This window comes from Fusarium poae, chromosome 4, assembly GCF_019609905.1.
Source record: "Fusarium poae strain DAOMC 252244 chromosome 4, whole genome shotgun sequence".
Lineage (NCBI taxonomy): Eukaryota > Fungi > Ascomycota > Sordariomycetes > Hypocreales > Nectriaceae > Fusarium > Fusarium poae.
In genome coordinates, this window is record NC_058402.1 from 3,715,639 (window position 1) to 3,731,519 (window position 15,881).

General features: G+C 46.9%; 5 protein-coding genes across 5 annotated transcripts; 1 reads left to right on the forward strand and 4 right to left on the reverse strand.

Moving 5' to 3' along the window:
* Nucleotides 1-768: 768 nt before the first annotated feature.
* On the reverse strand, nt 769-1,302 carry FPOAC1_011256 (uncharacterized protein; the record flags this gene model as incomplete). Its single annotated transcript, XM_044855639.1, has 1 exon — nt 769-1,302. The coding sequence occupies one exon, from the start codon at nt 1,300-1,302 to the stop codon at nt 769-771; it is 534 nt and encodes a 177-aa protein (XP_044702952.1).
* Nucleotides 1,303-2,219: 917 nt separating this feature from the next.
* Nucleotides 2,220-4,385, reverse strand: FPOAC1_011257 (uncharacterized protein; the record flags this gene model as incomplete). Its single annotated transcript, XM_044855640.1, has 4 exons — nt 2,220-3,269; nt 3,462-3,481; nt 3,541-4,308; nt 4,364-4,385. 4 exons carry the CDS (start codon nt 4,383-4,385, stop codon nt 2,220-2,222), a joined length of 1,860 nt encoding a protein of 619 aa, XP_044702953.1.
* Nucleotides 4,386-6,599: 2,214 nt separating this feature from the next.
* FPOAC1_011258 (uncharacterized protein) lies at nt 6,600-7,670 on the reverse strand (the record flags this gene model as incomplete). The annotated part of the gene is made up of 3 exons (XM_044855641.1): nt 6,600-7,188; nt 7,247-7,544; nt 7,622-7,670. 3 exons carry the CDS (start codon nt 7,668-7,670, stop codon nt 6,600-6,602), a joined length of 936 nt encoding a protein of 311 aa, XP_044702954.1.
* Nucleotides 7,671-8,389: 719 nt separating this feature from the next.
* On the forward strand, nt 8,390-8,736 carry FPOAC1_011259 (uncharacterized protein; the record flags this gene model as incomplete). Its single annotated transcript, XM_044855642.1, has 3 exons — nt 8,390-8,503; nt 8,604-8,628; nt 8,696-8,736. 3 exons carry the CDS (start codon nt 8,390-8,392, stop codon nt 8,734-8,736), a joined length of 180 nt encoding a protein of 59 aa, XP_044702955.1.
* A 721-nt stretch (nt 8,737-9,457) lies between these two features.
* FPOAC1_011260 (uncharacterized protein) lies at nt 9,458-13,919 on the reverse strand (the record flags this gene model as incomplete). The annotated part of the gene is made up of 9 exons (XM_044855643.1): nt 9,458-9,741; nt 9,794-10,263; nt 10,312-10,544; nt 10,595-10,729; nt 10,785-10,867; nt 10,918-11,250; nt 11,303-11,456; nt 11,509-13,659; nt 13,734-13,919. 9 exons carry the CDS (start codon nt 13,917-13,919, stop codon nt 9,458-9,460), a joined length of 4,029 nt encoding a protein of 1,342 aa, XP_044702956.1.
* Nucleotides 13,920-15,881: the final 1,962 nt, after the last annotated feature.

The window sequence follows — 15,881 nt, forward strand, 5'->3', positions numbered from 1 at the left end:
GGTATGCAAGGTTGTAAACACGATCGATATAGGCTACATTATGAGCACTGTCTTTCACATACGACCATACCTACCAGAAAATACGGGATCCCGTCCGCTCTCCCATAGTCAAGCTGGTAAGGGGCGGATTAGTAGTTGGGTCGGTGACGACCAGCGAATCCCCGCTGTTGTATGTATTTTTGGTGTTTTCACCACCTATATAACACCATGCACAATTCCCCCTGGTAGGCCACCTACCTACTCGTGACTTAACTCAGGATAGTGGTATCCCAAATTCCGAGAAGTAGTTCTTTTGGTCTTTGGGCCTAGTCTAAACTTTTATTACTTCCGAGCTCTGAGGCTGGAGTCAGTACTTATTTGTTTTTTATGATCTCTTAAGTTTTCGCCCAGGCCTTCTCAATTTCCTCAAGGTTTTCAACATAGGTTAATCTGTCCGCGCAGACCAACAATTAGTCAGTACTTATACTGTCATGTGCCAAGGCGCAATCCAACCAGAGAATCTTGAGAAGCTTGGTAATTCTGGTATAGCTAGTTCTTGCATGGCCATTAGATCCTGTACATTACATTAATAGGCTTCTGGCAGTCATGTCCGACCAGGCCATGTCTTAGAAAGTTGATCTGTCTTTAGTTATTAGAAACGTTAGCCGCCGAAAAAAACAAGACGAAAATTGTAAACCAGTTCATGTTAGACTAAAGTTTTGGGTTTTTCATTTAGGAAAGGCGCTTAGGTTGTTTAGATCAGACTTTTAGGCTATTTATTGCTGTACTCTAAAGCTCAGAAACGTTTCTGTTACCCGCTGGCCAGAACAACCTCAACTCTTTTCCAATTCGAACGTCGACTGTTAGGCGAAAAAATTGGGTGAGTTGTTTGCAGTTACTTGGAGGTGATAGGTACTCCCCAATGTCTCCCATCTCTGTAGTATCAACAGTTAGCCAAGGAGCCTCGATAAACATCTGGACTTTGTCAAGTACCCCAGCAGCTTTTTTCTGCGATAGAACAAGGCAGCGGTGTTCCTTGGAGAACATTTCACTGCAACCTTCTTTCATGCAACTTGTACCGCTGTCCTCTCCAAGGTTGACCAGATTCTCTTCCTTCAAACCATCATCATCAGCCTCATCTTCTTCAGGAGAGTGAGGACCCTCAGTGGGTGCACCCATGGGCCGATCTGATGTGGCATTAAATCCCAGAATTATTCTTGTATTATACTCGTGGGTTTTTTTGAGCAGGGGAAATGACTTGAAGGGTGAGAGCTCGGCGAGAACCCCCTGAAGCTCCATGTCCGGGGCTACATGGTTGTTCATATGGACTTTTATAGCAGACTTTGTCATTGATCTATTTGTTAAATGAGATCTTGTGATTCTTCAAGAGGTAATTGTATAGCAAACCTTCCGTGAAATAGTGCTCCATCTCTAAGGTCTCGTCCCATGTTCCAAATCTCCGACTATGCCATCCTGGGCAAATAGATCGATGAATGTGTGGTTTCTCGTAGATGTCCCAGATCTGAAGTCTGCCGAAACCCTCCCCGTAGAATCTACAGTCTAGTTCCTTGCCATTTCGTTTATCAAAATAGTAGCTTTGTCAACAGCTTTGTACACTCTTTGTCGCCGCACAGAACTGGGTTGCGTGGCCTGTTTGGCTGTGCTTTCTTGGACTTGTCAAGTTTGAGATTTCCTCCCGACAGTGGTTTACCTGGAATAGTATATTTCATGTATCAAAGTCTAAAGTGGTGAGTCGTAGAGTAGGACAACAAAGTGTAAAGGCTAACATTAGCTAGATATCCAAGGAAGAAGGAGTCATCCTCGAGACGGAATTCTCCTCCTCTAGATACGGGAAATTCATCAATTCACATACAACATACCTGCTGTAGGTATCTACACTTTGTCTACTTGCTTCTGTTAATTGGACAAATCTATCCTGTTTGCTTAGTTGTCTGTCAACATTTCCGTACGGATAATCTCACTTTAGATACCAGGAAAGTGTGGGTATCTTTCTTTGTTGTTTGTACAAACAATACGATTTGATTTTCAAAAAGGCTACAATCAAAAGAAAACTCAAGTGGAGAAATCTATTCCCAAATTATGCATCACTCACGGGCTGCTTCTATTTATCTCCATGGTACATCGTACATAACACACCAATCACCCTCCAAACTCCCAGGTACTCATGATAGAATTACAGGCCCTTAAACCGTGGTTCTTACACCCTTCACAAAGTGTCTTCACTGTTCGTTCGACGGCTTGATCTGCTTAGGACGACGAGAAAAGTAGTCTTCTAAACTGGCATTCATACTGGGCTTTCTCTTGCCATTGCCATTGCCAGCCGGCGGGGTAGGGGATAGGTCAGCCTTTGGCGAAGATCTTGAGTCTTTCGACGATTCTCTAATCTGAGGCTTCCCAGTAGATTCAGCGGTGCCTTGAATTTGGGCATCCGGAACAAAGAATTCTTCAATAGACCGATGACTCGGCATGTCGAAGTTCTCAGATCGCCAAGTAGTGCCTCGCTGTTTGACTGACTTACAAAGCCAGTCAAAGCCAACCATAACCAAGCGTGTCTGCTGTGAATCAACGAGCGCTTGGTGGTTTCGTCCTACCAGCCCACTTCTTGGAAACATTAATGGGAAAAGGATTTCCAGTTTTAATGGGAATCTCTTTTTGCCGCGCGGGGGAACCGGGTATTCACGAAGCATTGGGCGAAAGAACTGAATCAAGGGAATGCAGTTGCTTTGAGGTGGCAGATATTTCTCATACCCCCTCTTGGCCGATGCTAAATAATCCCTTATGACCTTTAGGTCCCGGTCATAGAGGTGCCACACGAGCATGATCGTGTCAGGTGTAATACCTGACTCAACGATGCTTTTGGCAAATTCGTGCACGTTCATCCGATCAATGATTCGGCCTGGGGCGTAGACACCTGCCGCGTGAATGCGACTCATAAGAATTTCGTTGCCGGTGGTTTCTCCAGTCGAAGAAATGTGAGAGATCCCCTTCTCGTGCGTGACAAGAGTGTTGAGGACTTTGTTGCCAGAGATTCGTTCCACAGCCGCCACTTCCATTACCTGTCGGCTAGCGATGGAGTATTCTGTGTCAAGAACAATGAGACTCGTTCCTTGGCGTTTGTGATCTTCAATCTCTCTGGTTCTCTGTATGATCCTGTCGTAATTATGTCCGACAGTCCATTGTGTCTCCGCCGTAGCCATAAAGACCTTTCTGAGTGTGGCAAAATTGAAATCCATATCTCTGCCCTCCCAGTGTTCCATAATCAGACGCGACTGCTTTATTGGTTGACAAGCAGCGCAAGAAGCATCGAGACTTAGAATTGGTGTTTCCTGGCTTTTTCCTCTTTCCCGGAGTCTTGACGTGTCCAGGTCGATCTTTGTTTCATAGGGACATGGTTCAATTATCCAATATCCGGTTCTGACACCAGGACCAGTACAGATGAGCCCTCTCCCAACAAAGCTTACCTTCAGGTGTTTGCGGCCTTCTATAATATCAACAGTCAGTTAAAAAGTCAGGAGAAGCATGCCAATGAGTATCACATACCCCAGTATGCTTCGTTCTGTTCCAAAAGTATTCCACGATGGCGTTCTGAAAACAGATCCCCCCTGTCCTCAATTATGTTATCGGCGTCTGTGTCTTCGAATTGAAGAGAGGGATCTTCATCTGTGTGTCCGTCCTTTCCATCCTCGCCCACATGCTCTGATTCTTCCATGTTTTGTACGGAGCTCACATCACCAGCAGCCAGACTGGCGTTATGCTCGAGGATTTTCTCAAAAAGAGGTAGAGTGCGGAACTTCCAAGGCTCCGCTGGAATAGGTATAAGATCAGTTTCGGGTTCGACCTGACCATTGGCGATGTGAGCGCGCCAGTGTTTATTCAGTTCGTGTTTGGCCATGGGTCTCGCTGTCATAGCGACTCGACATTTCGGTATCTGGCATCTGAATAACGGTGTTAGAAGATAGTCATGGTCTTCTTCTGCTAGACCGTGTTGAAGGGACTCTCCAAAAGTCTCGAACCGTCGAAAGCATCCTGGTCGAGGACACACGAAAGGGTGTGTATGTTGCAGCTCGTGTCTTCGTCTGGCCTGGAGTGTCGACAGAACAAGTCCACAAATTCCACAGTCGAATGCTTGTCCGTTGTGGTCCGAATCCCAATGTTGGTCCGCCTCGGCCTGTGTTTTGAACAATTTGGTACAACCGTCATCCGGACATGAGAATTTGTTTGAATGGCCCGTCTCTGTGTGCTTCTTCAGGGCAGCCAAGGTCGGAAAGCCCTCGGTACAACCTTCCTTCTGGCACTGTAACAATTCGCCTTTATGTTTTCTTTTAATATGTCTTGAAATTGATGACCGCGTAACACAGCTCACATCGCAGCTCGGAAATGGGCATGGGAATCTCTCACCACGATGGGCGCGCTTTACGTGTGCATCGACACCTCTCTTTGCCGTAAATGTCTCGGAACATTCTGGACACTTATGTTTTATCTTCTTATGGGCCGAGTCCACATGATGTCGAAGGTCTTGCGGGTTATTGTATTTACTGTCACACCCTTGTTCTGGGCATGGGTGGCGATGGTCGGTCTCATCGTGTTCAACTTTTATATGATGTTGTAGACTGCCCCTTGATCTCAAAATCGTATGACAATGTGGGCATTTGTGTGCATTTACACGATGGTGTTGTTCGACGTGTTGTCTGAGACTTAGGTGAGTGCGGCAGTTGATCACACAATCCCCTGATATGGGGCAGTCCATCGTGCCTTTCTCGTCGACGTGTGTAGACTTTAAATGTGCTAATACATCGTTTAATGTGTCAAAGATTTCCTTGCAGCCGGATTCTCCAAAATTCTGGGAATAGTGACAAAGGAGTTTTCCATCCTGTCTCATATGGACTGGTTCTCTCCGATGTTCGAGTATTCGGTGTATAGAGGCCTCTTGCTCGGACACGAACGTCTCCGCACATGCGTCCAGGCCTCTTAATCTCTTCACAGGACATCGAAATACCTAGTTACATTATATCGTTAGTAAGTAGGTACCCAACGTATCACATCAGTAGGATCTTACCGCGGTTGCCATGGTTCACGAGTTTGAAAAGACGATAGATAGAACGTAAGAAAGTAGAAATAAATTAAAGAGAAAGATGATGAAAACTCGTCAAGTTCCAATTCTCATCTAAATTTATGATTCAGTGACTAGGTATGAAGGCTTTCGCGGAACTGGCTGACAGTGACTGCCAACTGCGCCAACTGCCAGCTGCCAGTCACTGCCAACCATCCCTTATAACGTTGAGAGGGAGTCAAGACTCATCGATCATCTTATGCTAAGTAGATTCTATACGACGTTTATCTATGGTTCAGAGTACTAATACATAGCTTATGTTTTTTCTCTCATGGCCAAGAAGAAAGGGATAGTGGCCGTACTAACACCAAGAAACACCCAATGCCGAGGACACTCTTGTCAGTTTGTGATCTACGTAGTTTAAAAGCTCTTTTAAAATGACATCTAGGCCTCTGCTATCACTCTCTATGAGATGCTATCATCACAGGGGCTACTGGTCTCATGAATATGCGAATAGGGGTCAATCTGGATGAAGAGACTGAGTTTAAACTTGGCATTCTCAAGGACAGATTCCACGATAGTCATTTCTAGGCTCATAATCCATTTACTGTTCTCTCATTTATTCAGATCAGGGTATTTCAGTACAGAAGTAGAGGTGTAAGGTGCCTATCTCATTCCCGAGGCTGGATGCCATTGTGTTACTATTCCAAAGACTAATAACATCTCCAGGCCCCTTTTCACTTCGCAGGTTCTCTCCATTCTACTCTACTCTATTCTCTTGTCCGTATCTGTAATATGTATCCTATTGAATATTTTCATTTACTACCTTATTTTCTTTACCAACTCTACAAAGCCCAGCCGCCAAGGGTAGCACTATGCGAAAGCTCGCGGCTCTACTTTATTAATTCCTGCGAATAACTTTGGGCTTCAGAAGAACCTAGTTTGTAAATATGGCTACTTTAAAATAAATTAAAATAACCAATACCAAGTTGTTTACTTAAATCACTAAACAACTATAGATACTAACGAAATTAAATCCGTAGTATCTTTCTCTGGAACGAGTTGAATGTACGTAACGTTGTTACTACTAGTTGTGTGTTCTGTAAGTGTGTGTCATTTCCAACAAATCTTCAGCAATAAAGAACTGGTTTTCGGGGTTGGATGAGACCTCAACACTTGTGTTCCTGCGACTTTACATTATGCGTGACTGAGATTTCAATCATTTCATGAAGAAATGAGATGCTCAAGAACAGTAAACTTCAGTAATAAAACAATATCATAGGGCCACAAGGCCGTGCTTTTCAACAAGGTTCAACAAAGTTAACTCTCTGCGACTTTACATAATTCTAGCCATAGCCTATAACTTGCAATTCTATCTTTGTACGATGCGACAGGGTTTCTAATATAATACTCTGGTGATACTCAACTCAATGGGGTGCTCAATTCAACTGGATATCTAATTCGCTCTCTGAGTTCACTGAAGCCCTATAAATACACCGTACGCCACTCCGAAACAAACGCAAACGCTCAGTGCCTACGCATAGGATGTTCACACAGCAAAGATAATCTTGAGCACAAGGGCCACTAGAAGCACAACCAACACAACAATGGCACGATCTAGCCACAAAGGAACACCATCGTCAGACGCCCTTCGTGCTTGTTGAGCCTGTGCTGCAATCGGCGCATGGACCGGTGCTTGGGCCGCCGGGGCCGGGGCCGGGGCCGGGAGGGGGATTGTTCGGGTTGGAGTGGGGTTCCGGTTGTCAAATTGTGGTTGAGGGGCCGGAGTGTTATCACCAGTAGAACCAACATCCGGTGCAGTTTGGACAAACCCTTCTGCAAGTTGAGCTGTCTCGGCATCATCATTGGTTTGTTCAGTTTTGTTTTCACCTTCTTTCTTGGCGCCTATTTCATCTCGCCATCCCATGTTCAGCTCTTTGGGCACTTCAACTTCTTGGGCGCTGGACGATGCTTCCTTTGCTCGCTCTTCGCATTCCTGAATGATTTCACTGTTTGTCTTGCCGCATGCTGAACACTTAAATGCTGATGACTCGTTGGCAAGCCGTTGGCGCACAGCATCGGTTGTCTCAAGGCCGCCTAGTTGACCGCGGGCGTCTGTTTCCATGAAGCTTCGAAGTCTACCCGTACATGTTAGTCTTTGTGACGTACCACTGATATCTCAAAGGTCAAACATACGCCACTAGAGCTGTCCTAACTCCCCACGCGGGTTGCCACGTCTCCTCATGATGGCCACTGATACTCAAGCAAATTTCACGGTTGGCCTCGAAACGACCACTTGGAGTCATGAAACGGAAAGAAGGCGGTCGAAGGGGATAAGTAGGAGGTAGAACTATACGGCCATGGTAGATTCCATTACTGTAAACCGAGTTGGGAGGCCCTCGGAGTGTAAAGTGCCATTCGAAGAGGTCGGACTCGAGAGGCTCGGCTGTGTAATCGGCGGATGGTGAATTGGATATTTCAGCTGCTTCGCGAACTAAAGGCTTCATCAGCTATGAGGTTCATCACAGAATGGATAGCATCTAATAGATGAAACAGAGTTGTGACACGTACGTATACGTCGAATCGTAGGTGACTTGGAGCTAAACTTTGGAGTCGCCATGACGAACGTATTCGTCCACTCGAGCTATCGCGCAGTCACTATTCAGCGAGGCGTAGGTTTCTGTGAATGATATTCGTGATGTTTGGAGAGAGGTAGCTCAGAGGAGCATCGCTTGACGAATGTGGGGGAGCTGTTGAATGGGAGCTAAATACGAAGCAACCACAGGCACTGATATGATATCAAAAGTACGGCCTTATCCAACAGATTGAAGGTAATTGTGTAAAAGGCGTTACAAATAAAATAATAAGGGGTCAGCTTAGTCTAGGTTGTTTCCAAACTCTTGATAAATGAATGCCAGATGGTATCTCAACTAAGATCTGGTCTTGTCTGGTCTGGGCTGCCTCGGAGTCGGGTCCAACTCGAACTAGAACGGGAGCCCCACCGATGATGCACGCAAGACTCTTTTATGACATTATACGCCTTATATACATACCCATGCACCAAAGCTCATCGAACGATATAACGGGTTCGCCCAATCATAAGCTACCCTTACCTAACCAAATCAATCGCCGAATTGGCTCGGTTCACAACTCCATCAAGACTGACGATTGCCGTATCATCACCATTCTCGTCGCCTCGTCCACGGCTCCCAATTCGGTCTCTACGTACGTCAATCCCGTCATACCGCCGACTTCAATCTAAACCCGACATTCAATATCCGCTAACATTACCACCACCTGCAGTCCGAACCACCGAGCGACATCTCCAACAACTCCATCATGGCTGGTCACGGTCACCACAGCTTTAACGGCCCTCCTAAGCCCCCTGTGGCTCACGTCCCCCGTATTTACCGATTCACCGCAACAGCTCTAGGCGCTGGCATGTGGTTCTTCGTAAGTCGCACTCACAGACGGCGAGCTTGAGCTTGGATATGAAACATCGAGGCGAGACTTATGATCAACATGAACGAATTGCTGACGAGTTATGATGTAGCTCATGTACCGGGCAAAGAAGGACGGTATGTAACATACAACCTATCATGCAAAATATTGGTCCCTCAAGGCGCAATGACTAACAATCTCCAGGTGCCGTTCTCCTCGGCCTCAAGCACCCTTGGGACCACTAAACGAACACCATCAACGATTACTTCTTTTTTCCGCAATAGTTACAACATGGAAGGCATCGATCGCCGAAATCAAAGGATACGTGGGTTAGATGCGGTGTATATAGAGCAAAAGAGGCTCTAGAATTGATACGAAATCTTTAATTGCGGTTACTATTGTGATCTTCATGTTTTCTGGGTATGATCGAGCATTGATGTCAACCGTTCAATGTTTCACACTTTGATATCGCACGTTGTGCGATACAGGGGGTTGCAACCTGTCTGCGATCAATGCTTGTGCGCGCTTCGACTATTTTCTCATCATCTTGGCTCAGTAGGACCCTTTTCTGCAGTTTGCCAGGCGTTATGAGGACCGAAAAGTCTGCAGTAGTGGCAGAAATGCCATATAGATGACAGTACAGTGATCAAATGGCTTACATGCAATTTGAAGATCCCAGACTTCTGGCTTTCACCATGAAATTTGGGTAATTAGGCTGATGAGGTGTACCGTGATTGGTCTTTGACGATATTCCTCACTGGGCAGTTCGATAAAGGGGTAGGAAAAAGTACTTCTAATTCAATTTCGGACGTTGGCGTGCTATCCAACGCTCATTTTGCTTTTAATCCTTCCTGAAAAAGCCCATGGTACCTGGCGGTATTGGCCATTCTATTCTAGCAATCCCCATTGATGTGTCCGTAAACAATCCTTCGTTCACAGCTATGCAACATACATTGTTTCAACATTCTAGATCCGAGATGCCTCGGCAATCACCTTGTACTCCTTCCGCTTTTTGCCCTTTCCTGTCACTGACTGCTGGATTGACCCAATAAGTCGAGCCAGCTTCAGGGCGAGGAAGTGCTCAAATGCCCAAGCAACCACAAAATAGGAAGCGCCCAGCGCAATCAGGAACAGCTCATAGTCCCAGCTCATCTCTGTCAACTGCATTAGATCCGTAACCCACTTAGCAGGCGTCAAAATCATGTAAACAGTTATCAAGAGAGCAATGAAGATAGTTGTCGCGAAAGGCCCTAGGGCAAGCGTTAGTTATGCTCATAAGCTCGGACAATGGTGATGACTTACAGTTCTGTGTGGTTTTCTGTCGGAACGGACGTCCTGCATTCATGATGACACCTGACAAGATATATTCAAAGCAGGAGAACAGGAAGAGAGCGGTGTTTTGGGAGTTCTCAATGCTAGGCTCGTCCTTGTGCACCACTGGAGGGATATACCAAGACTGCTCCTTCACAGTGACATAAGTCACAGCCTGGAAAGCAATACAGATAAGCATAAATCCTAAGAGAGGCGTAAGGACCTTGCGCGACACCAAATCCGCGGTGGGACGCTTGCGGCAGAGTCTAGGTGCCGGCCCTGCCCAGCCCATGAAGATAGCAATAGGGAGAATAAGAGCAAGGTCGATAAAGAGGAACTGGAAGTCTCCCAAGTTAGACGCTCGGGCATAAAGAAACGTCACTGATGTGAACTGGATCGCCGAGTACAGACTCATGTACTTGAAGCAACTGAAACTTGTTGTCAAAGCGGCACGACCCTCCCTGATGGATGGTTAGTTTAGTCCAGGTTCGAAGCTTGTTCCAACTTACTTGATGACTTCCAATACACAGCGAATGTCGAATACCCTGGAAGTGAATGGAGCTGCCACGGAGGCCTCTGCCTCAGACAAAGAAATTCCGACGTCTGCAGCCTTGAGAGCACCGCAATCATTTGCTCCGTCACCACAGAAGCCGCATGTGTAATCGATACTCTGTAGCTTCTCGACCAACTCATGTTTCTCATCAGGAGACATTCTGGCAAAAACTTTGCCATTAATGAGCATCTACATATAGATTAGCGACTAAAATGAACAATCAGAGTGCAAATACTGACCCGTTGAAGTGCTTGTGGCGAGCCATAGTCGACCATCCATCGGAAAACATCACCACTGACAGCTAAGGTGTAATTACGAAGGTTGGCAATATCAAATGGCAGCGAAGCATCTGCCTCGGGAGGTGGTGGTAAAGGCTGGTGGGTGTTAGTCTGATCTGGTCAAGTTTATAGTGTGGCAAAAAGAGCTTACTAGCAAGGTCTTTTCGTTGAGATGATACAGGCTGTTGTCGATACTCTCCCATTCGATCCTGGCTTCCGCGTCGCGGAAATCGCCTGTTTCTTAATCAGTACACTTCTGCATAAGCAAGGGACCAGGTACATACCTTCAATGAATCGCGGGACAAAACAATGTGCCTTTCGATCCATAAGACCACACTCTCGTGCAACACTAATGGCTGTTAAGATGTTGTCACCCGTCACCATGACTGCGCCAATGTTGGAAGCCAATAGTTCTTCCAAAACAGCTGCAGTTGTGGGCTTGAGCTTGTTCTCGAAAACGATAAAACCAACAAAGTCGAGGTCACTTTCGACTTCAGCTCGAGTCATCTTCTGAGCCTTGACCCAGCTAAGCTTCTTGAGATGACGGCTGGCAACACCAATGACACGATAACCTTTATGAGTATACCACGAGAGTAATTCGTCGTAATCTTCAGGGACTGTAAATTTTCAATTAGTCAGGTAACATGGCAGTTTGCTGCAGACACTTACAGCTTTCAGGACGGCAGATTTCCTTCATCGCCTCAGGGGCTCCCTTTACAAAGATGTCGCCACTCTTTTGACCAAAGGGACGAACAATCACACTAGCGCGTCGAAGATTGGAAACAAACTCAAAGATTTTCTGTACGCCGAGTTCAATGGTGCCCTATCAGAGTATCAGTCTTGTTCTCAAAACAGGTATCGCGAACATTTCTTACGTTAGGGGGTCGCGCAATAGACGGCGCCAGACTTCCTTGTTCTTCGTCTTCTTCAGAAGTGTTTTGTTTACCCTCTTCATATGACCAACGAGTGAATTCAAACATCTTAAGGTCCAGCGGGTCACCAACCAGCTCATCGTCCACAGATCGAAGAGAGTGGCAGGTGGCCATAGTGTGCAGTGCTGCTCGATAAGTATCCTGTGCGTTCTGTCGCGTGGCTTCAGCCAGAAGCATCTGGGGCTCGGTCACAATCTCGCTGAACTTGTTGGAGTCGCGGTCAACGACGCGGACACCAAGAACGTCTAATCCTTCTTCTGTCAATGTTCCTGTCTTGTCGAAACACATGATATCAATCTTTCCACCAACATTGACTCGCTGGGGGCTGATACAGAAAATCTGCTTCTTCTTCAGACGATTCAAAGCAAAATTGGTTCCGATGGTTAGTGTTGCAGGCAAAGCAGGGGGCACAACGATGGTGATGAGATCGAGGGCTCGAACAATGATGAGGTGCCATGCAAGGCCAAGTCTGACGAAATTCACAAGCGATGCGAGGAAACCAATAGCTGCAACGATGGCCATGACACTGATGTAACGAAACGAATCGCGGTAGAACTTGAACCCGGATGGCTTGGGGAACAACATGGATCGTACCAGAGAACCCTTTGTGGTATTGAAACCAGTCCGGACAACGAGAGCGAGCGCAACGGCATCGTCCCCTTGGTCCTCCTGGGGCCTTCTGGCGCGGATGATTTTAGTACCACAGAAGAGGAAATGCCGCGCAGTCTCAGGGGTTACAGACGACGCAGCCAAATCCATGTTGCGCAAGGTCTCGTCTGTTGCTGGCAGCTTCGAAACAGGGACAGACTCGCCTGTAAGCATGCTTTCGTTGACTATGCAGTCACCGGTGAGTAAAAGACTATCGCTGGGTAATTGAGTCAAGCTGGGGTCGCTGAGTTCGTAAACGTCTCCAGGAACCAGATCGCTCGAGCTGATGAATCGCCAGAAGCCGTTTCGTAGGACTCTTACATCGCATTCGAATCGCGAGATCTCGCGCAATCGCTTCATAGTAGCCCGGGTTTCGATAAGTGTGGCAGCGATACTGCCAACTGACATGAGGAAAATGGCCACTGCATAATAGTAATAACTATCCATTGACCAAAGGAACAGACTTGCAATCTGAAAAACGTAGAAAGGATGGAGAACCTCGTCCACTAAGAGCTGACCGGTTGACTTTTGCTCGATATCGATGAGGTTGCTGCCAAAGACGACTTCACGGACACCCTTTTCATCGGTATCCAGTCCAACGCGCGTGAGTCCCACATCGGTCCAGTTGGGATCCTTCCAACCACTGAAGAGCATAAACTTGTCCTTGAGTGGATGAAAGCATAGTCGAATATAACGATAGTCTAGAGTCCGGAGGTCATCAACGATCGGGTCAACGTCCTCATCTAGTGCATCGGAGTAGAGCTTTTCGGGCAAGCCAAAGATTGTCGATAGCGGTCTACCATATAGCTGAGAGCGAACAGACATGGTGATGAGTTCTCCCCACTGGTTCTCTATGACAACCCATTCACACTCTCCTAGGGGTGTTGGTTGTCCCAAAAGGCCAACATACCACCGAGGCAACCATCGGAATAGAAGGTAGGCGAGGCCGCAGGTAAGTATGCACAATGAGGTATATATCGCGGACCCTATTTTGCTGGTTTTAAAACCTGCAATGACGATTGTGAGATCCTCATTGACCAGGTAAACCTTTTGGCTAGTACGTCCGTGGCGGCGGAAGCTCCCATGAGTAGCGGTACTATCTCGTCGTAAAAGATGTGCATTCACTGAATGGCGAGAGTATACTGAGGAGTGTCTTCGCAGAACATAATCGTCTTCAGAGATGCGGTAGTCGCGTTCCGGAGATTCGTCGTATTCTTCGGTATCGTCCACACCAAACTCCAAGTCTCCAATATCTGAGACACTTCTTCGGATGTAATCGCCAGCAATACTTTGTACAGCAACACTCTCAGCATCGTCATCATCCGGAAATCCTTGGTTTTCGTCATCAAAATAGGTGAAGCTGGCGGTCGAATCGGCGCGAGGTCTTCGGTGAGAGAAGGCTGATACACTGGTGGGAAGACTTTCGGCGACAGGTCCGGAGAAAAGCTAGTTGAGAATTACAATTAGCATTGACTGTCGGATGTAATGCGCATCTATTCAAGCGCATAGTTCATCGTTACCTCTTCTTGCGCCATTTCCACATCTTCGAAAATGCTCGATCTGCTCTGGTTAGAGCTCATGCGATAGAGCGAGCGGCGCGCATTGCCATTCCCATTGGGATTGGAATTGGATCCACGATGACCACGGCGGTCATGATGGCCATGACCCTGGCCCGTATCCGGGCTTCGACGACCGTCTTCATCCATCAATTAATTCAGGAAGAGATGTTTGGCATGGTATACGCAAATTCTTAAGGTTTGGATAGAATTTTGCGTGCAAGTTGTAAGTCGCGCCCCGATTACGTCGTTGGCTGAGCAGTCGTGCCCTGGCCAAGGCTGGAATACGGAGCCCATAGCGGCATACCGAGCTAGTCCCGGCAGCAATCATTGGCCTGTACCTGCCTATCTAATCAGGTACCAAAGCAAGGCTGTGATAGGAATCACTTGACTCGAGGATAGGAGACAATGCGTGTCATGATGTTGGTAAAGTTTGCTGTAATTTACCTATATAATGCTATCATCCAAGACTTGTACATTGCTACCTAAGAATAAGCTTAGCATGTCTTATGGGGTGCACTAAGTTACTTCATGATCAGAAGCTCCCAGATGTCCTGGTCGGTCAACAAGTCCCGTTTACTACCTCTTAGTTAGATGGGGGACTGGAGTGGACTATGGGGTTGCCAACCACAATTTCATTTATTTATCTTTTTGTTGTCAACAGACAAAGCTGCTGGACGAATAAGAAGCTGCATTACCTGCCCACTCGGACGATACAAGGGCGCGATTCGTGACGCATCCCTTGACTTTGTTGGTATCGGTCAACCATCAAGATGCAGCCAATCGTGCAGGGTCCCATCACAGTGCGTGCGAGCCGCATTTCATCACATCGAGTGAGATACGATGAGTTAAGTTGAGTTGAGTTGTTGGATATGCTTTATCTTCAACCCTTCCATCCGAACCAAAGAGGTTCTGCATGTTGTGTCAGGTCTCGGCTGTTGGATCAATGACTTCTTGCCCTTTTGCTCACGGTTGGCTGGTTACATGGTAATACTACTTCAACAACAACACGCAAATCATGAGTAGTTGCATAGTACATATTTATGGGCTCAACCTCGCTTGATTCATGCTCTTTCGATGTAACGCAGTTCCCCGAGATTGTGAGCCAGTCTTTTAGGCACCTACCTACCTACTACCTACAGACAGTATCAGTTCCGAGTTTCTCCTCGGGCGAGGCCGGCTATCTCCAGTCAACAAAACAAAGACGCGCAACCGTCAAGGACGGGTTTTTGTTCCTGATTACCCAAGAGACGCCACCATTCCAGAACATCAATGACTGAATCAAAAGAACTAACAGTTGGAGGACTCTAGGGGCTACAGTGTACAGTCGGTGCGCTCTACAATGGGGTATGGCCATGGCATGGCCCGACGAGGAATATGCATGACAAGGGGATCCAGCAGTGTTGTGTTCTGGAATCCATCTAGAGTGTGGCGAGTGCTTCTGTGCACTGCGAATGGGCGACTCGGAGAGAATCACGCATGGCAGTGCCACAAATGCACATACTAGGTAAGGAATATCAAAAAGTTTGATTGAGGTTTTTGGGGGGTCAAAAATAGAGTGCAGGTAGATAGACTTTTCAAGGCATAAACAGGTAACTCATTGGTTTTGCCTCTTTTTGTCCAATCGCCCGGTCTTTCCTTCCTATCTTAGGTACTGTAGGTACCTAGAAACACAAAGTCAATAGACCTCTATCGTACATTTGTGTGGTGATGTGTGAACTCACTCGGAGATGCACTGTGCTTCTGTGGCTGGTTCCTCCACTCCCTTTCTGTTGTCTCACTTCTCCGCTCTCCCACAGCGCCTCCACACTCCAAGCTACTAAGGCATCAGAGGATCCTCTCACACAGTCTAGGTTTTTTTAGGCGATCGACCAGTTGAGCTTGGTGCTTGGTGGGCGGCCCAACAAGTTCAAAAAAGTCAGAGCGAGCGAACGAGCGAGGAGTCTTGTTGTTGCTTTGCTGGTGCTCGCTGCTAAGGTGGTTACAAGCCCAGGCCCAGTGCCCGAATTTTTTTCAACTTATCGCCCCCCACCAGAATTTAGCAAACGTCAACAGCCACTGCTGCTTTCTCAACTTCCTTTCATCCCTCTCCTCCCAACCTCACCTCTTTCC